The sequence below is a fragment of the Mesoplodon mirus genome (genome assembly GCF_964341445.2).
Source record: "Mesoplodon mirus genome assembly, chromosome: 3".
Classification (NCBI taxonomy): Eukaryota; Metazoa; Chordata; class Mammalia; order Artiodactyla; family Ziphiidae; genus Mesoplodon; species Mesoplodon mirus.
The window spans coordinates 64,774,185-64,798,001 of NC_138978.1; the positions used below are offsets into that span (position 1 = coordinate 64,774,185).

The 23,817-nt window shown below is 37.2% G+C and overlaps 1 protein-coding gene across 1 annotated transcript in view; it reads right to left on the reverse strand.

Annotated features, from left to right (window-relative positions):
- PTGER3 (prostaglandin E receptor 3) overlaps positions 1 to 23,817 on the reverse strand; it is a 78,672-nt gene that overhangs the window by 20,210 nt on the left and 34,645 nt on the right. The window contains exon 2 of the mRNA XM_082614057.1: positions 21,593 to 21,772. Coding sequence (XP_082470183.1) covers positions 21,593 to 21,772 — 180 coding nt within the window. The remainder of the gene's footprint in view (positions 1 to 21,592; positions 21,773 to 23,817) is intronic.

The following is a 23,817-nucleotide window of genomic DNA, read 5'->3' on the forward strand; positions in this document are numbered from 1 at the left end:
CTCTCTCTCTCTCTCTCTCTCTCTCTCTCTCACACACACACACACACACACACACACACCCCATTAGAACTTTCCCTCTTCAATATGATCTTGAAAAATGAGACACTCTACAAGGATGTGAACTTGGGGGCTGGCCCTGGCCTCATATTTTAGAGTACAAGGAAACATATGGGAGAAGAGGAACTGACCAGTCATCTAACTGCTTTTTTTTGAAAACCCACCCACCTGCCACTCACCATCATCAAGGCTGACTGATAGGACATCCCCTGAGTCAGTATACTAAGAATGACAGCTAAAAATAACATCAATCTCTGATGATGACAGGACATCCCCTGTCCTGTCTCCTCTCCAAACTCTGTCTTCCCTTATAAACTTGCTTTATTTCTTTTCTTTTTCACTGTGACTTTCAATATAGTATCTGAGCCAGAAGGTGAGGGAATAGGGGATGTATGTGGAGTGAGAAAGGAGAGGACGACCTACCCAGGGAGTGAGCACACGTAGACTGGGCCCCAGTCCTTTCTGGGAATTGTAGGGAGATTTATTCTGTGCCTCAGTCTCTGATGTGTGTCCAGAAGAGGATTTTGAAAGGGGCCATATTTGTTTCAGGCCTATGTTTTCTCTCACCAGTACCTTCCCTACAAACTTGGCCCCTCTTAGCCTTCATGGCTTTCCTCAGTTTTCTAAAGAAATCCTATACCCAACTCACCATAAAGCTTAGGTGTTCTAAGTCTCATTCTTGTGAGGCTCTACTAAGTAATTAGAGCCAAAGGAAATAATTGTTTCTGAGATATTAGAGAATGACAGCGCTTTACTATTTTATTTTTACCCAGATAATGCATTTACTTCCTAAGATGGGGTCTTCCATGTTCTTGGGTAAAGGAATAATAATTCTGGGATTTTAGATCCTATGATGGGTCCTATAGGGTCACGAGAGCTTTTAAAAATCTTTAGTGTCATAATTGAATTGCAGGATACCCAGCTGGTGTTGAAAAATTGATATGGGGAGAAAAACCTCATATTTTGTGTCATAAGTGTTAAGAGTAGCGTGTAGAAGAAACAGGTTCTTTTTGTTTTTTGGGTTTTTTTTAGAAGCAGAACAATTTTTTAATGAAATTCCAATTAGAAGCCTAATAGACATGACAGACAAAAGAGAGATCTTGAGCTTAGGCTATAAAGATAGCTGGTCTTGTACTGTCCAAAGTCCAACCCATTACCCCTTGCCCCTAATTCCACCTTACACACACACAGACAGACAGACAGACAGACAGACACACACACACACACACACACACACAGGGTCATCCCTGTAGATAGGACTCTGTTGAACCGAACTGAAATTCTCTTGACTCCCAATCTCTTCTGCCTCTTCCAGCTGTAGGATTCTATGCAACCAATTGTGTAGACACACCTAGCAGTAAAATCTCAAAAATACGCCTTCCTCTCTACAGTGCTCTCAAGTGGAAACAACCCAAGTAAGAGTCAGAAAAGAGGGCAAGCAAGCATTTCATCATTTCACTTGATTTCCTTTAGGTCTCAAGCAAATAAAGAAATTTAAAGACTCACCCTATGCTATGAATCCCACTCAGGGAAACAGGAATGAGAAATGGAGTTTCTAAGCACTTAGCACAGTGACTGGCATCTTGGAAGCATTTGATGAATGATCATTGAGGCTGAGTTGAATATTATAGCAAAATATGTCCAAGGCTCACAACATAAACAGTTCCAACATCACTGTGGGCAGAACTCTTTGAGATTAATTCCATTAGATACTTGAAAATAAGTTCCACTGACTTTATTTTTTCTTTTACTTCAATTAAAGTACATAGTTAGCCCCTCAGTGTTGAACTCCTCCCTCTTCTAACAGCAAATTCAGATATTAGAGCTGGATATACTTCCTTCCCACCTCCAGGTAGTCTCTAAGAACCTCAACCTGGGACTTTCCTGGTGGTCCAGTGGTTAAGAATCTGCCTTCCAATGCAGGGAATGTGAGTTCGATCCCTGGTCGAGGAACTAAGATGCCACAGGGCAACTAAGCCCACGCGCCACAACTACTGAGCCCACGTGCCGCAATGAAAGATCCCACATGCCACAAAGAAGATGCTGCATGCTGTAACTAAGACCAAACACAGCCAAATAAATAAATAAATATTTTAAAGAGAAAGAAAAAGAACCTCATACTTCCTTTCTGCACAGTGGAACACATTTGTCTTTAATTCATTTACTTTTCAGTATCATTGTCCTACCTTTGTTACGTGTTCTTCCCAAAAAGCAGAAGATGTAACAGATGATGTCTCTGTTAAAGGGAAAGATCCTGGAGAAACCAAGGAAGATCCCGTGGTTTTGGTTTGCTTTGTAAAGTGCCTGCCTGCACGTGGGTCACTGGTGAACACACCTCTGGTACCTGAGCTAGAGGACCCCTAGTGCCATACTCTTTCTTAGAAATTCACTACAAATTGCCAAGTGAGCCAGTCTTAGGCAGCAACTTACATTTTGTATGGTTAGGCTAGAACATCCAACAGACTCTCCTTTTGCTGCAGTGCCTTAATAAGCCTGGGTGTGGTTGAGGAGCATTAGTGGAAGTAAGATCTGCTGTCTCTGTCTGAAGGGCTCAGGGCAGAGTTTTTCAGGAATGACCTATGGCGGCTGCTCAGGTGTGTTTTTGGGTTTTTCAGTGTTTGAGGTGTGTGACATTCATGCTTTGCTCCTTGAGGGCAATCTGTATCCATGTGTGGCCCAGCATAGTAACAGGCAGACAGAAGTGAGTGGGTGAATGAAAGATGAAGTGAGTGAGAAGTAGAATTGATGGGGAAACTGTGGTCTAGTGATATGAGTACTGAGAGGAAGCAGAAAAGTGTTTCCAAGTGTTAAACAAACAAAGCCTTGGAGCTGGGCTGATAGTTCCCAGTTCAGCTTCCTTGCAGGTCAAAAGGAGAATTTGGTCAGAATTTCTTTCTCTTGAAAAGCTCTCCATTCTTGGAAAGAAAGTGTTCTTTCACTCTTTATCAGCCTCTGACTCCACAGCTGTGTTGCCAAAAGGGCTAGGAGCAAGCGTGTGGGATCCAAAGCTCAGACTATTTAGACCATGCAGCCAAGGGCTGCTCTGCTTCTCATACTATCTTGCTAACCACAGCTGCCTTCTCTTCTCTCTGCCAGCCTGGACGATTGCCTCTCAGCAGGCCCATTCCCTGGGTTATTCCACAGACAGATGAATCAACAGATAGGTGAATCAACACAGGCAAGGTTTTCCCTTCACATTACCTTACAAGCTTATCATGAGTATAAGAAGTGTTGCACCCACTGAGACTAATGGTCTCTCCAATTTAATATTTTGTCCAATGATGGCAACAAGGGACCTTTTACTGGGAAGGAATAAGGGTCATTCTGAATGACATGTATGCCAAAAGTTTGGATGCTATCATCTCTAATTTCTGTCCCTAATGTAGTTAACAAATATCTGTTGAAACATGTACTGTATATCTACCACTGTGATAAGTTATGTAAGCCTTAATTTTTTTAAAACTCCTCCTTGGAAATTCTTGCATTTTTGATTTGTACTATTTGTACTGTGGTCGTTTAAATCAATCTAAAAGATATTTCTATGTCTACTATGTGTCTACACTTCAAAGTTTGCGGGAGGAGAGGAAATGGAAGGGCCTGGGACGCTAAGATTAAAAAGATGTGGTCTCTCATTCAAGGAGCTAATAGTCCAGTAGGAGAGCTAGAAGCATGCATAACTGACTATAATACAAGTCAAGCAGGGAGAAGTAATCACAGAGGCATAAATAAAGTATTGTAGATGCACAAAGGGGGACTTAGTAATTCCAAATGAGGCATTAGGAAAGAATTTTTAGAATAGGTGTCATTTAAGCTGGGCCCTAATGAATGAGTAGAATTTTTTCCATTAAGAAGAATATCAGGGGCTTCCCTGGTGGCACAGTGGTTGAGAGTCCGCCTGCCGATGCAGGGGACACGGGTTTGTGCCCCGGTCTGGGAGGATCCCACATGCCACAGAGCAGCTGGGCCCGTGAGCCATGGCCGCTGGGCCTGCGCATCCGGAGCCTGTGCTCCTCAACAGGAGAGGCCACAGCAGTGAGAGGCCCACATACCACACAAAAAAAGAAGAATACCAGTCAAGCAAAGAAAACATAGAAACAGAACTGTGAAAGTACATAATGTGTGTGAGGAAAGGATTCCCAGAAGACTGGGAATCTGTGTTGCCAGATAAATCTGGAAAGGTGGGTTGGGACTAGCTTACTGAGAGCTTTGAAGAAGTGAAAACATTCATACTTTGTACAGTGGATACTGGGAAAGCATCAAAGGTTTTTTGAGGGCACTGCTACTATCTCCACTATCCAAATAAGAAAACTGAGACTTAGAAAGGGCATGAAAGTCACTCTTAGGCAAGTGTGGAGGTGGTAGTTGAACTGAAGCTTAACTCCAAAGCCCAAACACTACACTTAGTCTTTTTTTCTTTTTTTGAGATATAATTCATCACAATATTACATCAGTTTCAGGTGTAAGACATTATTTTATATTTGTATATTTTGTAAAATAGTCACCACAATAGGCCTAGTTAGCATCTACCACCACATATAGTTATGATTTTTTTTTCTTGTGATGAGAACTCTTAAGATCTATTCTCTTAGCAACTTTCAAATATACATTCCAATATTATTAACTAAAGTCACCATGCCGTACATTACCTCCCCATGACATTTATTTTATAACTGGAAGTTTATATCCATCCATCCTTAGTCTTAGTTTTTACCTATAAAGTGATAATAATAACAGTACTTCTCTACCTACCTAAAAGTTTGATCAAATAAAACTACATATACTAAAATGCTTTAGAAATTATAAAAGAATTCTTTAAGTATTACTTATTAGTATTATTTTATTGTTACCACTTACAACTAATATTATTCCTAAAGGTAGCATAAATGCATTTTTGCAACTGCAAATAGTGTTATTTAATGTCAATACTGGCTATAAGTGATTGAGTTCTACTGTGCTTTTTACATGTATTATCTTATTTCCTTTCACCATACTGTGAGATAGGAATCATTATTTCCAATTTACAGATGAATAAACAGAGGTGGAAAGAGATTAAAATATCGCCCAGTCATGTAGCCTTTAAGTCAAGAACTAGGCTGCAAATCTATGTCTTTGAATCCCCAAACTCTTTTCATAAGGCTGCCTACTGCTTTCCCACTGATGATGTTATAAACCTTTCAGGTGGCAGTGGCACATGGAAATGAGGTATTCAGGAAGCAATTAATGTTGCCAGTGATTTCAACACTTCCAACAAGGATGGCAGTGTCTGATTCTGTGTTTCAAAAAAGATGTAACTATTTCTAACCCAGTTAAGGATCATGCTGAATAAATAAGGAATATGTTTCCTTTAGGTTTAATTTTAACTGGAAAACATGACCTATTCTGTCCCACCCTCTGAAAATGAAATAAAGTCTTTCTTTGAGAATAATTCCTCTTGATTGATTTTTTAAAAAGTTGATTTAAAAAACAAAACAAAACTCCTTATTGATGCAATTGTATTGATTTTTTATAGTTATTTCAAATTTTAAAAGCTTCCTTAAACACCTACTCAATCATTTGTTTCTATATTTTAAAGTATATTTCTCTTTTTTCTTGGTCAAGAAACTTAAAAAGAAACACTAAGTAGGATTGGTAATGTACAAAAATTTGATGACTATTATTCATGTTCAGTTTATTCTTCTAAAATATATGTTTTACACATAGTAAAAAATTATCAGAGTAGATAACAAGCTGACTTTGACCAAATTAATAATCTTGGCAGTTTTTCATGTTTAATGAGGACAATCAGATACCCTAGGCAATAAAATCATTGATAATAAGGCCACCAGATATTCCAATTTAATGGGAAAATAATTGTTGTTGCTCTTTTTTTTTTTAATATCACATTCTTGTTTTCCTGAGTAGAGTTTTCAAAAAATGTTGTAAACTAATAAGGTAAACACAGACCTCGAAAGGCTGGCTTTGAGATTAGATCCAACTATGATTCAGTTAGTGTCACATAAGGCAGAATATAAAGCACATAGGAATGGGGTTTGAAGCAGAGCACGCTCAACAGCTAAATTCAGACAAATTTCTTTCTACCATTTCAAATATTTTAGTCACTTCATAACCGGTTTCATGCAATGAAATCACTTTGACCAAGGATTTTTTTTTTTTTTTTTTTGCCACACTGTGTGGTTTGTGGGATCTTAGTTCCCTGAACAGGGATTGAACCCTGGCCCTTGACAGTGAAAGCATGGAATCTTAAACACTGGACACCAGGGAATTGCCTCACATCCTTATTTTCTTACCCTAAGTCTTGAGAAGTTTGAATAAAATTTGTATGCTTGTGAAGACATTCAGCCTCAGCTGGAAACTGAGCTTGATTTTGATATTAGTGATAATAATTTATAACATAATAATAACCATTTATTGAATGCTTATTATGTGCCAGGTGCTAGGTAAACACTTGTACACACATTGTTTCATTGAATCTTTGCAATAAATCTGTTGAACTTTAGATAACATTATTATCTTCATTTATAGTTAAAGAAACTGAGGTTTAGAAAGTTTAGGTTAATTAGCTTGATTAAGGTCAGCCTACTAATAAATTAACAGAACTAGGATATGCCACCAAATTTAGTCTAATAACAGTTCCCATCCTCTCAAACACAATGCTATATGTTTGGGTCTCCCAAAATTATATTAAGGAATTAGTACAGAGGTTGGGATGTCTTTTTCCACATTCCCAATATGGTTTATGGATTCCTCAAGCAGTTAAGATTGCTATTGTGGTTACTATTACTACTATTAGTACAGCATCAATAACAACGACCCCTGCATATTTATCATACCCACCACTCTTCTGGAATATTTACACATTTAATCTTCACAGCTACCCTATAAAGTAAGTGCAAAAATCCCAATTCTTCATATAAGGATTCAAAATCTTAGAGAGTTTAAGGAATTACTTTCAAGTTCCATAACTATTAACCCAAACTTTGATCCAGGTCTGACTCTGAAACACATACTTTTATACCCCTGAAGGTAATCTGACCATGACACTTCTCATCCAAACGAAGTTCCTACTAATCTAGTTGGCTTCCTAGTTGCCTCTTGCCTTTCTCCAAGGATATCACTCTCTCCCTTCCAAATGGTGGTCTCATGCAAATGAGAAAGATCCCCTAAGTTTGAGTGTATCATTCTCCATCCAATGAAACGGAGAATGGTGTTTCCCATTAAGAAACTTCAAGCAATGTAATCATCCACGGTTTTTACTTTTTTTCTTTCTGAACCCATTCTCTCATTAAAACTTACTTTCCTAAAATGAGGTCTGTAAATTACTACATTATTTTAAAAGTTATATTATTATTAACAACAAACAATTATGAAGATCTTCAGGCTCCATTTCTCATGCAAATTACATAGAAGTTGGCAGGCAGAAGGAATTTACCCTTCAAACATTTGCCTTAAGCAGTGGCTCATTTGATTTGGTTTAATTAACTACTGGGTCAGTAAAAAAAAAAAAAAAAAAAAAAATATTTAATAAAGGTTTACATGTAATTGGGTTAAGCCTGTTCTGAATAGATGCTAATCGACCCTTGAGATGCCTGAGAATTGCTGACTATTGTTGCAATTGAAATAGTAAAGTGCAAAATTAGACCAAAGATAAATTCCAAGATGCACTGATTTTTTTTTTTTTTTTTGATTTTTCAAGTTAAACTGCTATAGGTGGGTTTCCATTTGCATTCATCTGAAAACATAGAATTCAAGTTTTGGAGATGCTGAGATTTTATTCCCTTGAGCAAAATGTTCTGCACTGTTCTAATCAGCCTGACCAGTTCTGAAGAAAACAGAGCAGCCAGTTGAAGAGAAAACTTGTGAAGGGATAAAATGTCAAATATACCAAATAGATTTTGCTTGCTAGCAACAAGGGAAGAAAGACTCAAAAACTGGGGACAGCTTTTCTCTTTCTCAAAGATAAAATATGCTCTGCTATGAAATTGCATAGTATTTTGCAGGAAGAAGCTAGAGCAAATTTCAAAATTAAACAGGAGGAGGTGATAAACAGAATGGTTTCACTGCAGATAAATGGCCGGCTCTCCCTCTGGCCCATCCTGAATTTTACAAATTCTCCCAGGAGTCACTGTGTCATTAGGAAGCAAAAACACCTTCTCATTAAGCCTGATCCTAAGTTACCTTACAAGCAGGAGAGAAAATATGAAAGGAAAAACAAAAAAAGAAACAAAAAAACACACAAAAGGACGGAAAGAGATGCTTACTTAGTAACCCAGATCATGATAAGCTCTTAGTTTTTAGCCAAACTCACAGGCATGGGCAGCAAGCGAAAGTGCCCTCTTTTTTGTGCAGCCATCTGCTGCCAGTGGTGATATTCTCTCCACTGCAGAAGCAGCTCTGCATCCAACAGGGAAGGTCTGAATATTCTCAGTAGTGTGCACACGCCAAATTGGACATAAGGACTACATTTTTGCTGAAAATCTTGTTTGCTGAATCTAATCAGTACTGTTGGAAAAACCACCTTCCCACTGCTGCCCAAGATTATTTCTGGCTGAGGAAAAATGCCCAGGCATCAGAACAGAGTCAAAGCCTTTCTTTCATGGGGCCTTAGAGGATTTCTCCCAGATAAACTTGATGCTTCAGAAAATAATCATAGTAGTAGTTCTTCACTAAGTGAATTCCCAACAATTACATTCTAACCTGAAATCAGGTGAGAATCCCAGCTACACTTCTCACTAACTCTGTGGACTTGGCCACGCAATTTACCTTCCCCGAGCCTCAGACTTCTCATCTGGAAAGTAGTGGTAATAACACCTACCTTGTGGCATTGACATGAGAATTTGATAACATATATAATATATAGGTGCTCATAAAATGATATCTGCCCCTATTGTTATTATCACTATTATTGTTAGTGTTCATGTGTATTTAAAATCATTTTCTTTTCTAGGAGCTTGGTTTCTTACATTTATTTTTTTTTCTATTAAAAAGCCCATTTTAAAGCTGGTGTGATCAAAAGAGTGAATTATTAAAGAAATACATCAAGACATGGAATCTAGGAAACAGCGTATCTAATAAAAAATAGGCAATAGGCTGAATAGAAGAGAAACTTTAAAGGAGGTACAGATTATCTGATTGGTTTGAGCACTTGGAAAACTGTTAAGATTTGGTCATTAACACAAAGAAAGTTAAGCAAATTTAACTTGATAAGTTCTTAACTCTAGAAAATAAAAAAATGTGTCCAAGAAAAGAAACATGATGACACTTCTACTGATTCTGCAGTTAAGAATATTTACATTATCATAAAAATTCAAACACTGAATTCTGATTTAATAAAATTGTGTTAGAACCGTAATGGGACAATGCGTGAGGAGAGAGTTAAATCCAGCAAAATAGAAAATCAGCCTACAAGGTCCAAAGTTGATTATGCAGGATACAAAAACATAAATATGTTATTTAGAAATATGATGGTATATTTCAGAAGAAATGTTGAAAAAAAGCTGGAGAGCAGGCTGGTGGGGGGAGGGTTAGAATGAGGAGTGTGGGTATCATAATAAGCTTTTTTTTTAACTGAATGAAAGATTCTGTAAATTCTTTAGTGCTTTACAATTTTCAAAAGTTTCACACACATGATTTCATATAATCCCATAACACGTTTATATATCCCCAACCCTATATTGCCCCATCCCCCCACTAGTAACCACTAGTTTGTTCTCTATATCTGTGAGTCTGCTTCCCTTTTGTTTTATTCACTAGTTTGTTGTATTTTTCAGATTCCACATATAAGTGATATCAGACAGTATTTGTCTTTCTCTGTCCAACTTATTTCACTCAGAATAATGCCTTCCAAGTCTATCCATGTTGTTGCAAATGGCAAAATTTCATTCTTTTTAATGGCTGAGTAGTATTCCATTGTGTGTGTGTGTGTGTGTGTGTGTGTGTATCACATCTTCTTTATCCATTCAGCTGCCATAATAAGCATTTAGTGCCACTTGACTTTTTAAAGGGATGAACATAACATTGTGATTAAAAATGAAACACTGAAGAAAAAAATACACATTTGAGATATAATGGACATCCCATACACAGACACACACACACACACACATTGATAAGCCCAAGTGTATGAAAATCTACACAATCTAATCTTTGTAATATTTTCTGAGCCAAAAATAAATAAGTAAATGAGATCTGTCATCTAACAATCAATATTATCGGATTTGGTAGTTTGGATGAGGAGGAAAAGGAAAGGAGGCAGAAAAACTTAAGAAATAGAAGGCATGGCCCCTGAATTCAATGATCCTCCAGTATGGTAAGAGGACAATCTCATAGGAGAAGAAGGTTGGAAAACTAAAAATTCTTTTTAGGGAGAAAAGGAACAGAAACCTTTTATAGGCACTTCTGTCTATGTCACCTAGAGATTTCCTATGAGCTGTTTATCAAAATTCAAAAGAGAAAAACTTGTCTGTGTTTAGCTGACAAGATGAGCTGCATGACATTCCAGAAAGAAAGGAAAATCATGGTTTTTCAGCTACAAGATAACACATAGATTAACCAACCTCTGATTGTACAGATGAGATAAATAAACTTAAAAGAAGCTATGTATCTTTCCCTATGTGGGACCAGAACTAGACTTCTAATATCACTTGTGCGTTCTGGTGAATGCCCAATACTAAGTTAGCCAGACTGTACTATAGTGGTTTGAGATGAGAAAAATCATAATTAAATTTAATGTTCCATTGATGAAATCCAGATAATAAAATAATATTAACCATTACCTACTTGTATAGTGCTTTCAAAAGTGTCCTTATCTTCATTCTTATTTAATCCTAATAATCCTGTACTGATAAGAAAATTCAAGTTCAGAGAGGTTTACTAAATTGTCAAGGGGAAACAACCACTGAATAGCAAATTAGATAAACAGACTTAAGTGTTCTGACTCCTTGTCCAACACTGGGAGTTTTTCTTTTTCATTATGACCCACTAAAATTTAGAGAACATTTTAGAGAAATGATGTTGCTTTAAAAATGCTTTAAGGGGGCTTCCCTGGTGGCACAGTGGTTGAGAATCTGCCTGCTAATGCAGGGGACACGGGTTCGAGCCCTGGTCTGGGAAGATCCCACATGCTGCAGAGCAACTAGGCCCGTGAGCCACAACTGCTGAGCCTGCGTGTCTGGAGCCTGTGCTCCCCAATAAGAGAGGCCGCAATAGTGAGAGGCCAGCGCACCGTGATGAAGAGTGGCCCCCGCTTGCCACAACTAGAGAAAACCCCCACACAGAAACGAAGACCCAACACAGCAAAAATAAATAAATTAATTAATAAACTCCTACCCCCAACATCTTCTTGAAAAAAAAAAAAAGCTTTAAAATACTTTAAACATGCAATCTGTTAGTAGTGGTCAAATATTAATTAATTAAATTAATAAATGAATTATTTTAGGTTTCAATGACAATTCTGCTGAAGGGATAGTAGCAGAAATATGCAAAATGGCTATGGTGGGAGAAAATCTGTCATAAGGAGAGGAGCCATTCATGTCTAACTAGGGCTGCAAAACATTTAAGGCAGTGGTTCCCCTTCAGAGCTTGGCAGTAAATGAATATTATCTCTCCAAAATTTTTCAAGTAAAAATTAATTCTGTTACTGCAATTCTTAAAATAAAGAGGCCAGGCAAAAAAAAAAAATGTTTTAAATGGTCAAGGAATGTTGAAAATAAGTAACAAAGAGCAATTGCTCTCCCTCTAAAAATGGCTTTTCATGGATCTTCTAAGGAGAAGACTCCAAACCACTGACTTATGAAAATCAACCTGCAATTTCATGCATACTATGTACAGCTGTCCAATTCACATACATACACGTCCAATTCACATACACACATCCAGAATGTAGGATGCTCTGGTATCAAAGTGTGAGGTTTCCAAAATATAAATATTTCAGTGCTCTAAGATGGCACTTTTTTCCTCAATAAGGCAAGAAAAATGCAAATATAAATGTCATTAATTGCTCCAGATGTTTCCCTCTAGAGAAGTACAAACTATAAACATCAATACTGCATTCCAGTAATAGCTTCAAGAATTGGCTTAAAGCATCATTAATTTTACATTTGTAAGAATGTCTGCAGGTTTATGCCTTGCATTTTACTGAAAGTTTCAATCAATAGGTCCTCCTTGCTGCTTTCATTCTAAATAGCAACACAAAACTATAGTACAGGCAGAAGTGTAAAAATATATTTATCCATATACATAACATAACATAAAGTCATGTAACAGAAAGTAACTGGAAGTTAGATTCTAACCATTTTAGAGATTGCATTTTTCAGGTGAGGTGTAATTTATTTTAATTGATTTTTTAAATAGTTGGTTTTAAATCTCTCTTGCTGGATCAACACAAGGCAAAACTAAAACTCTGTGTAAGGCTAATGTGTCATTGGATAACTTGTAATTCTTTTTCAAAAAATGATCCTTTCATTTTTCAACCTGTTTTTGGCAAGTAACCTATATTGCCCCTATTCTGTTTGGGATTGTGTTGTTTCTTTTCCCCACATGATGGCAATTTTTAAAAATGATTGCAGTTCCTTTTAATAGTTCTACCCCCCATTATGTTGATTTACTATTATGGGCATTATGCTGATTGACTATTATGGGCATGTCATTCCTTGACATGAGATGTCAAGGAATTTTGGCATTCACAGGGAAGTAATTATTTAGTAATGATTTAGCTGCGGTTTTCGATTTTAGTTTTCAAACCAAACATGGACACTTGTGAGGTTCCTTGAATCACAAAGATTCTCTCACAGTGAGAATTCTTAACCTGTGTGTATAAATTTCCAAGACATCTGTAGACAGACTCTAGGAGGACTGCACAATCTCTGACACTGTAAAAAAATTCTCTGTGCTTTTTGTGAGAAGGGGATCCAAAACTTTCACCAGATTATCAGAGGGGTCTCTGACCCCACATTGTTTAAGAACCAATGTTCCACTGGGTACTTCTAGTTAAATTTAATTTTAAAAGGCCTCAGTGGGTTGTGATGGTTTCAGAATTATTTTCTTCCAATGTTCTTTTCAAAATTGAATTCAAACAACCTTGCATGTTACACTCAAAGACTTCTTTTTAAAAATTGCATAATAATATTAAGCATAAGCACTGATTATCCATAGACCTTCCCTACTTTGCCTCAGAAATTTACAGTAAACTAATGAGTACCTTTGTTTTCATTTTAATTTTGTGTCAGATTTGTGGTTTAAGTTTTTCAACTTCCCGTTTCATGCAAACTAGAGTTTAAATGTCAGTTATAGAGATCATGACTTGAACTCTGTCAGCAAAATGTATGGTAATAGCTCTATACCTGAGGTACTACAGACTGGCATGAACTCAGAAAAGTACAGGCTGTAAAGAGACATTTGCCCCAGGTTTGACTGCTCTTTGATAAAAATTATGTCTCAGATTAAATAAAGCTCTTACAACTCTGTAACACAGATCAGACATGCAAAAATTCCATAAAAGACAGAATTTGGTAAATCAGTTCTCTCTTACTAACGCACCTTGCCTGGAAATGTGAACTTAATTAAGAGGAATTATAACAGATTTTCGAGGTCCTGAGAGAAATGGACCATCTTTAGATAACCCTTTGAGAGATATATAACCCTAGGGCCTCTCATTAAGAACAAAATAGGGATTGGAGGCATCAATAGAAAGATGATACTTTCTACGAAATTGTACCTCTTTGTCTGTGAATAGGTTTATGTGATTACAGAAGTGGATCAGGGCCCATGGTGATCAGGGCACTGCTGTAGTGGTAGTACCACATTTTTGTGCAGTCAGACACAAACTGGCATTTTAATGCCTGCTTCCTTGAGAAATGCCAGAATGGTGCCTGTCAGGACCAAGATTCCACAGATGGCCTTGTCCTGAAAACCCTCACACATAGCTTCCTCCTAGTGGCCATGGCCCTTGCCCTAAGGCAGAGGGTCCCAACTAGGGGCCAATATGTCCTCCATGCTGCATTTGGCAATGTCTGGGGACATTTTTTATTGTCACAACTAGGGCGGTATTACTGGCATCCAGTGAGTAGAGGCCAGGGTAGCTGCTAAACAGCTTACAATGTACAGGACAACACCCCACAACAAAAAATTATCTGCCCCAATGTGTCAAGAGTTCCATGGTTCAGAAATCCTGCCCTAAGGCCAAGTCACTTTTCCCCACTCTGTGAGATTACAGAGGTATGCACGATTCAGACCCACACTTTTTACAGGACCACTAGAATTTAGTCAGTTTGAATGCCTTGGAAATTGTACTGCTTTGGGCAGAGAGGAGTGAAAAAATATCCTAAAATGTGCCTCCACCTTCCTGGTTAATACCAACTCCTTTCTCCAAAATGCAGATTAAATGTCAACTCCTACAAGAAACTATTTCTTATTTCAGCATCACCTCCCCCATATGCTTTCATTACCATAGGCTTACCCCAATAGCAGCTCTGTTCAAATGATTTGCTATTCCCCTACTAGATTATAAATTCATTGAAAGCTGGGTTTGTTTGTTTGTTTTTTAAAGCCCTGTGTCTTAGTGCCTACCAGAATGCTTAGCCCATAATTCGTACACAACAAATATATGTTGAAGAAAATAACAAGTCTGAAGGATTGGCTTGGATTCTGAGTACCTTCCTCCAAAATAGGTTTACTCGAGACTGTTTTAGGTGAGCACAACAACCTCCTAGATATCTAAAGATGCCTGACTCCTTGTCCTCTGAGAATATGAAACTGGGCAATGTCATTCCATGGCATGTAGGTTCATCAGCGTTGTAGTGGAAATTCTTGGTGTACCAGAAGATAGCCATGATGTTTACCTCAAATGCTACAAGACAAAGACTGTAGAGATCATAAGATCTGGTCGGGGGCTTCCCTGGTGGTCCAGTGATTAAGAATCCACCTTCCAATGCAGGGGATGCAGGTTTGATCCTTGGTCGGGGAACTAAGATACCACATGCCACGGGGCAACTAAGCCAGTGTGCCGCAACTATTCAGACTACTGAGGCCGTGTGTGCTGCAGCCTGTGTGCCACAACTAGAGAAGTCCATGTACCACAACAACAAAGAGCCCGTGTGCAGCAATGAAGACCCAGTGCAGCCAAAAAAAAAAGGTTTGGTCAGGGGTTTATGGCAGAGCTCTCCCTAAATGCCTTTTCTTAGGAGGAAGGAGGGTGAGCTCGGTGTGTTACTTATAATGAGCTTGGCTTTGCAATCTATGTTCTACAGAATTTCTCCCGTCACTGAGGGAGGAAGAAGTAGAGTTGAGCTGAATAAGCACATGGAATAGGGTAGTGGGGTAGCCCAACACATCTCTATCAGTAATCAGCTCACATCAATACACAGGTACAAGTCTGCTGAAGGAGCTATGAACAAGGGCAATTCTTATGTTAGCTGCCTGTAGATTATATTCAAATCCACAAGAAAGTAGAAGTTTAGAATAATTTATAAATGTGCTTTTGTATTAAAAACAAAAATTCTGAGATTATAACATGACTAGGTATCATATTGAAAAGCACCTCTCGGGCTTCCCTGGTAGCGCAGTGGTTGAGAGTCCGCCTGCCAATGCAGGGGACACGGGTTCGTGCCCCGGTCTGGGAAGATCCCACATGCCGCGGAGAGGCTGGGCCCGTGAGCCATGGCCGCTGAGCCTGCGCGTCCGGAGCCTGTGCTCTGCAACGGGAGAGGCCACAACAGTGAGAGGCCCGCGTACTGGGAAAAAAAAAAAAAAAAAGCACCTCTCAAGTTTATAGCACATCAGTGATAATTTGTACTATATGTTATTATGGAATATAAAACAAAATGATTTAAATGTTACAGATAGGATGATGCTATTGCATTACATTGTGCTGTTATTTTGACAAAGCACATCAAATAGGATTTTAGCAAAATGCTTAATGTGATTATAAGTAAAACATTCCTGACATGAGTTGGCATCAGGAAAGAAAGACAGGGACATTTCAAAACATTTGACTTTATTTTCCATTGACAAGCACAACATAAATAATGTACATTTGTTAAGTACACAGACTAGCTATGACTAGAATGCCATCAAAATTCTGATGTACTTTTCATAGTCTCTTTTATTTTTTGTCTCCACCATATTGAAGACTACCCTTAAAAACATACTGGAAGATATGTTTAAATACACTTAAGATAACTAACTACATAAAGGTGACAACAGTATACCTTCCCATTTAACCAAGTGTGTAGGGATGGGATGCTGAGTAGGAGAGGTGGAGAAATGTACACTTTCTATACTGAGCTTTTCATGATTGATTAAAGTGCCAATGATTTCAATTCTTACTTAGATACATTTTGAAAATAATATATTCATTTGTTGTAAACAGATCAAAATAATCAGTGCCTATTTTTAATTTGTTTCCTTAAAGAAATGTTCAACTTTATGCTATTTGTACAAAATTGTTTGGTTAAAGAAGAGGGAGAAGGTAAGATATTTCATATGTATGCAGGAAGGTTGGGAAGAAAAAGAGTTTAGCAGTCAGTGATGACTTGAGTGAATTTAACGTTCACTCTTACAGAAAAGAACACTGGCCTCTCCTCACTTTGTCCTACTGATGCTTAATTATGAAAAGATAAATGTGGCCTCTTCTTCTCCTTGCTTCTGTGAAATGGCCTAAAAGGATGAAGAATCTTGACAAGTTAGAAATACACAGGTTTTCCTTCACTTCTTTCTCTTTGTTCTCTGTCCCACCCTCCATGCTGGCTCCATATGAGTGTCCTCTCAAAAGCTGAAAGAACGTTGAAGTCCATCAGTAAGTCATACACATTTTCTCCTGCTGAACATTAGAGCTTTGATTTCTACAGAAACTGAAAAACATAGAAATAAACTATTTTCAAATAACTATTAAAGTCTGGTGATTGGCTAGCTTTTGGTTAGATATCTGATTCACTTTAATTAAAAAGCCAAAATATTCTAATTCTAAAACAATTTAAAAAAGAAGTTAAGATCTGCTTTAAAAAATTTAGAAGTGCTACCATCTCTAAAATGCTCAAAAAGCCTGAAAAGGCTAATTTGTATCTGATGGTAATCTCTTTCCTTCTTATCTTTACTCCCATAATAAAATTATTTCATCAAAGCAGATATTAAAAAGCAGATTCAGACGTTTCATATATTAGGACGTTAGCATATTAGAAATGTGAAACCATTCTCTCTCTTAAAAACAATCCCAGCTTCACCATAGTAAATATTTCTGTTACTTTTTCTCTGTGAGAAAATGGAAAAAACAGGCTGGAGGCAAGGGCACTCGGGAAACAGTCTCGTTCCTAATGAAGAAATAAGCATTCCAGTGGATATTTGAGTTGTTTATGATTTGAAACAGATTGATGTAAAACTTCTGAAAATAAAATAATTTTCATTCTCAATAGATAAAATGTGTGACTTATATATGAATAAATATGGTATATGTCTGATTGAACTGCATTTCTAGAGAATCAAAATGTACTTGGCTTGTGGTATCATAATGTAATGGTTTACAACTCAACTTGTATAAATTATAAGCCTTTAATAGAATCATCACTTTAGGAATTATAAAATAGAGACTATATGGGGGCTTCCCTGGTGGCGCAGTGGTTGAGAGTCTGCCTGCCAATGCAGGGAACATGGGTTCATGCCCCGGTCCGGGAAGATACCACATGACGCAGAGCGGCTGGGCCCGTGAGCCATGGCCGCTGAGCCTGAGCGTCCGGAGCCTGTGCTCTGCACGCGGAGAGGCCACAACAGTGAGAAGCCCGAGTATCGCAAAAAAAAAAAAAAAAAAAAAAAAATTGACAATCATTTAAATCTGGCATGATTAAATGCTTACGCTTACTTAAAATAACTTCATATATAGCATTAGGTAAATTTGATAAATCTTAGGATAACACATTTTGTTTCTTCAATTTAAAATATTTTAAAGATATCCACCATACTTATTTTATTTGAAAAGTAAACTGTTCTAATTGGTTGATGTGTCATCATTCTCTTCTGTGACACAACATAGTGGTATAAATTCACTGTTTGGAAAATCAAAACTGCTTCGTAAAATCTACGACAGCTGACATTACATATATTTCTATATTGAATTCACTCACTACTTTCTATTTAGTTTCCTAGGTCTCTATTTATTTTTTTAACCAATACTGAGAAGTTTTGTAATTCTCATAATTTATGCATGCATTTTTTTCCTGCTCAGATATATGCATGGATAAACTAAGTATATGCGAGTGAATTTAAAGGCCAATGAACTTAAACGTGGAAACTGACATACTCCTCTGCAGTGACTTTAGATGTTTACTTCTTAACTACATCTAGGGCCTCTGAACAACATCTCTGAAATCTAACTTCAGCTATCATCCAAAGGCTGATATCATTTAAGACTTATATTTCTTATCAGGTTTTCCATGTACTAACAAAGGGCTGCCTACATAACAAAACTCACATGCTGCTTACATAATTCTTCCTTTTCCATCTCCTGTTTTTTTTTTTGACAATAATATTATATTTTAAAGTCTCTACTAAAAAGATAGCCTCTTATGTCCAGATCTTTCTTCCAGAATTACTTGTTTCAATTATTTACCTATTCATTTATTCTTCTTTTTTTTTAACATCTTTATTGGAGTACAATTGCTTTACAATGGTGTGCCAGTTTCTGCTTTATAACAAAGTGAATCAGCTATACATATACATATATCCCCATATCTCCTCCCTCTTGCGTCTCCCTCCCACCCTCCCTATCTCACCCCTCTAGGTGTTCACAAAGCACTGAGCTGATCTCCCTGTGCTATGCAGCTGCTTCCCACTAGCTATCTATTTTACATTTGGTAGTGTATGTATGTCCATGTCACTCTCTCACTTCGTCCCAGTTTTCCCTTCCCCCTCCCTGTGTCCTCAAGTCCATTCTCTACATCTGCATCTTTATTCCTGTCCTGACCCTAGGTTCTTCAGAACCATTTTTTTTTTTTTTTTAGATTCCTTTTCAAGCTTGTTCAAAAAATGCCATCGTCCACAACTACCATGTATCCCTGGGCAGGAATTTGTTTTGTAGTTAAGCATGAGTTTTAGGCTGTTTTGTCTTTATGCATTTCTGTGGTTTGATGAAAAGTGATATTTCTTTGACAATAATCTCAATTACCACTTGGGAGTAGCAGTCTCTTAAATTATTAATACAAATAACGCATTTTGTTATGCAGCAATATGACACTGCACATCTGAAGATAAATTTGTGTTTCTGTAATTAAACAAGCAGAGATCATTCACTTTATCAGCTTGATGGTCTGTAATGGCATGAAGCGCTTCAACCATATTGTGAGGCCCCACCAATGTGCACTTGGTTTTGGCAGATAATGATTCATTCATTCACTGAACAAACAGTCATTGAACACTTTCTATATTCCAAGTGCTGTAGTAGGTGTTGGAAGAAATAACCCAATCAAGCTCATACCACTTGGGTCTACACTATGTGTATATCTAAACCTAGGGTCTGAGGACCACTCAAGAGGTAAAACCTATTCACTATAAGATCATTTAAGTACACTTTTTTTCCTGAAAAAAACAGTATGTAGTTTTGTTTCATCCACCATGAGGTGACCTGTAGGATAATCCAATTCTATGGCATAGAGAGATTTTATAATGGGGTTTTAGTATAGGTTATTTATCATCATTTTTTCCAAAACCTAGACTAGTGGAATGATCATGAGTTACAAAAGTGCTCCTAGCAGATTTTTTTCTTTTATTTGAATTTTTGAATTATATTTATTCATTTATTTTTTATACAGCAGGTTCTTATTTGTTATCTATTTTATACATATTAGTGTATATATGTCAATCCCAATCTCCCAGTTCATCCCACCACCCCCCCCATCCCCGCCACTTTCTCCCCTTGGTGTCCATATGTTTGTTCTCTACATCTGTGTCTCTATTTCTGCTCCCAGCAGATCTTGCCTTCTCACTCAATTTGACATGGTCATTTAAATTGATTCCTCCTGATTGACTTAGAGTGGTGTACATGTTAATCTAATAGATATTTTGTACCTCTTAAAATTAATTCTTCCCCAAATGATTACTGAACACAAACACAAATGTAGTTACTATAAAGGAGTATAAATAAATCTCAAGTTTCTTAAAACTAGGAAAGCAGTAAAGGAAAAATCAAATTAAAATCTTCATGAGAAAATGTTAGTAAGTTTGCAAAATGAATGCTCTAAAGAGTATGAAGACCATTTTATGTAGGTCTGATTTGAAAGATTGTTGTGTTTGTTGGGGAAATCTTCTTTTTAAGTGTAATTCTCAAAACTTAATGTAGTGACCTACTTGTGCCAAAAAGATATCAAGCTTAGTTATCAAGGTTTGTACACATGTAGACCCTGAGAGAAACATTTTAAGAATAAATATTTAGATAGAGCTACTTTGAGAAGAGAGCAGAGAAAGTGCTGTGAGGGATCAATATTATTAATTTACTAATCCTATAAATAGGTCAAACTATGGAAAGTCTTTATAGAAGCTTCAAAATATTTATTGGTCTTAGAATCAGAGTTAGTATTTAAATACCCAAAATACTGAAGAGAATACTTTTGGTGGAAAATCAGGGAAGATAATTAGCCAGAGTACCTATATTTAGTGCTCAAATCAGTCCTTAAATAGCATTTTGAAAAATCACTTCACTGACTCCCAAGCACAGTTTTACGAATCTTCTGCAGGCTTGTAGGAATTAAAAATGTAATCAAAAGGAAGAACATTTAGCAATTTGGATGGTCACAAACTCTACCATTTTTGAAATAAATGGAATTGACTCTGATTCAGATAATGAATAAACCTAATTACCAACCCAACCAAAACTTAAACTTTGTAAGGTTAGCAGCTAATTTACATATTGAGCAATATTTAAATAACATCAGTACTAAGGAACACTGTGGATACATTACAGATTTTTTTTTTATCCTAACTCAACTTTTTAAAAAAGTATAAGAGGAATAAGAGTGACACAGAGAGAAAGAGAAAGAGAGAGAGTAAAAGAGAAAGCAGAAGGCCAAGGTCTTTGAGCAAAAACAAACCTTGTCTTCAACGATCTGTGCGTTAAATTCCCCATGTATTCAGAATACTAGAATATTAACTATTCCCATCCCGCCCCCATCACAGACCAAGATCATTTATATAGAAAAAAAGTCTTCACCTAATAAATAATCACATATTCAGCTACAAATGACAGAGTCACCCAAACACTAGACTATTATTAATCTATTTTCCTTTTTTTGTGTTTGAATACTTCTGGCACATAGGAGATTATCTATGCTTCTGAGACCATTTAGCCTGATATCAAAAATTCTACTTCAATGCATAAACAGTGGCATGCCAGATATGCCTAAATTCACCATAAGGTTTAGGGTTATTTGTTGTCAAAAGCTGTAAACATGCAAGTTGATTAAGAGTCCTTTCATGCCTCTGTCTGTGTTATTTCATTGGATAGTGAGATAGTCTGTACTTTCTTTCCATTATTACAGCAGCTGGAGACAGCATTTGCTACCTGGCAAAACTTTTGAAGAAGGATCTTTCTTAGCAGCAGATAAACCCAGGGATCCAAGATCTGGTTCAGTGAAGCCAGGCGAACAGCTATTAAGAAGAGGCTGCACTCTTTCTGCTTTTCTGTGTACATCTTGCAGTGCTCAACTGATGTACGACTGAAGATCATTTTCAACATCATTATCTAAGAAAAAGGGACAAATTATTATTCCAAAGATTAATAAAGTCATATGCAACTCCCCTACATGGTATGTTGCACATAAATTAACAATAAATTGGTTATTGGATTGAAATGATTAATTCAAGCAAGATTTATACTCACAGAACACAGCCCTGAATTATATAAGATATTCCTCTGGATTTTCCCACATTTTTGCCTATCCAACGTGATGCAGATTTTTTTAAAGTACATGTACTCAGGCTCTTGGTTCTTGGGATTTAAGAAGTTAGAAAACAACACATCTCAAAATTAGCCAAAGTCATCTGTCTTGCTGCAGAAAATACCAGGAGGTTGACACCTACATGAGAGCCAATGCTTCAAAAAAACCAAAACATATGTAATCTGAAACTTCAGTAGTTGTAACTGGAAAAAAAGAAAAAAAAAAACCTAGAAGAAAAAATAGAAGCAAGAAAGGGGAAAATAGTAGTTATATTTTCTTTTTCTTCTTCTTCTTCCTCTTCTTCTTCTCCTCCTTCTTCTTCTTCTTCTTCTTATTGTCATTAGCATTTGCCGAATCCTTACAATTTGCCTGACACTGTGTCAAGTTCTTTATATGCATTTAATAAACAATAGAAGATAAATATTATTGACATCTCCTTTTTACATTTGCAGAAACCAAGGTTTAATGCCGTAAAATGGCTGAGCCAGACTTAAACCCAGGTTCACTGACATACGTCAGACAACATTTTACCTTTTTTTGGTCTCTCCCTGGTCACTGCACACACACTAGAATGTAAACTCCATGAAGGCAGAATTTGGGACTATATCATTTTTTCCTCACTAGTTCATTCCCAGTACCTAGACCAGTATTTAGCAGAGGGTGTTCAATAACCATTTGTAAATGAATATACGACCCATATACAAATATAATATGACATCTATAACATACATAATGTAAATATACTTATATTTGAATGAATAAATATTTGTGATTTCCGCAGAAGAGAAAAAGATGAAGGTTCAAATGGATCTGGAAAGGTATTCAAGCTCATTAATCATCAGAGAAATGAATATTATGACAGAGTAAGAAACCATTTTACACCCACTAGCTCGACAAAAATGAAACGTGACTTTTGCAAATGTCAGTGAGGATGTGGAGCCATGTGAGTGCTTTTGCACTTTACTAGCAGGAGCGTGAGCTGCAGCAGCCACCTGGGAAGACAACGAGGCCCGTCTCCACTGCTGCTGTGCACAAGGCCCACTCCCAAGAGTACACTGCCCCAACTGCTGCACCAGAAGTTGTGTGTATGACTGTTCATTACAGCATTGTTCGTAACAGCAAAAAAAAAGCAGGAAAAACCAAAACATGGGTTCACACCTGCAAACAAAGAAAGGTGCTGACTTTATTACCAGCTCCTAAACTGGTCTTTCTAGACGTACATGACTATTAAGCACTTGAAACATGGCTGGAGAAAATTGAGATTCTGGGATATGTAATGACTAATGAAATGAAACTATCTTTGATATAGTGTGTTAAATAAAGTACACTATTAAAATTAGCCTCACTTGTTTCTTGTTACTTTTTAAAAAACGACATTACTAGAAAATTTAAAATTATATATGTGGCTTGTATTTGTTGCTCACGGTACATTTCTATTGAACCCCAAATGTCTCTCTCTTAAGGCTCACATTTATTTGGATGTTCTGTCCTCAGGTCACACACCCCAGAATGAAGGGGTCCCAACATCCCTGGGCATCCCAAACACCCACATACCTACTATCCCAACAATGGCACTTTCTTTCTTACACAGTCACCCTGGCTCAACACGTCAGAGTCACCTTCGAATCCTTCTTTTGCCTTGTCCTCTGCACTGCCATTTGCTCTTGTTCCAGTCTCATCCTCTCACCTGAATTATAGTGATAACAGACACCCCGATGGTGCAAATAGATGTCAGCACTACACAGATTCTCGGCATTCTAAATCTCGCCTCTGATCAAATCCTCACCAGCTATAAAAACGTCAGCTCGGTCTTACTGGACAGAATTGAGTCACAGGTAATTCTTAAACC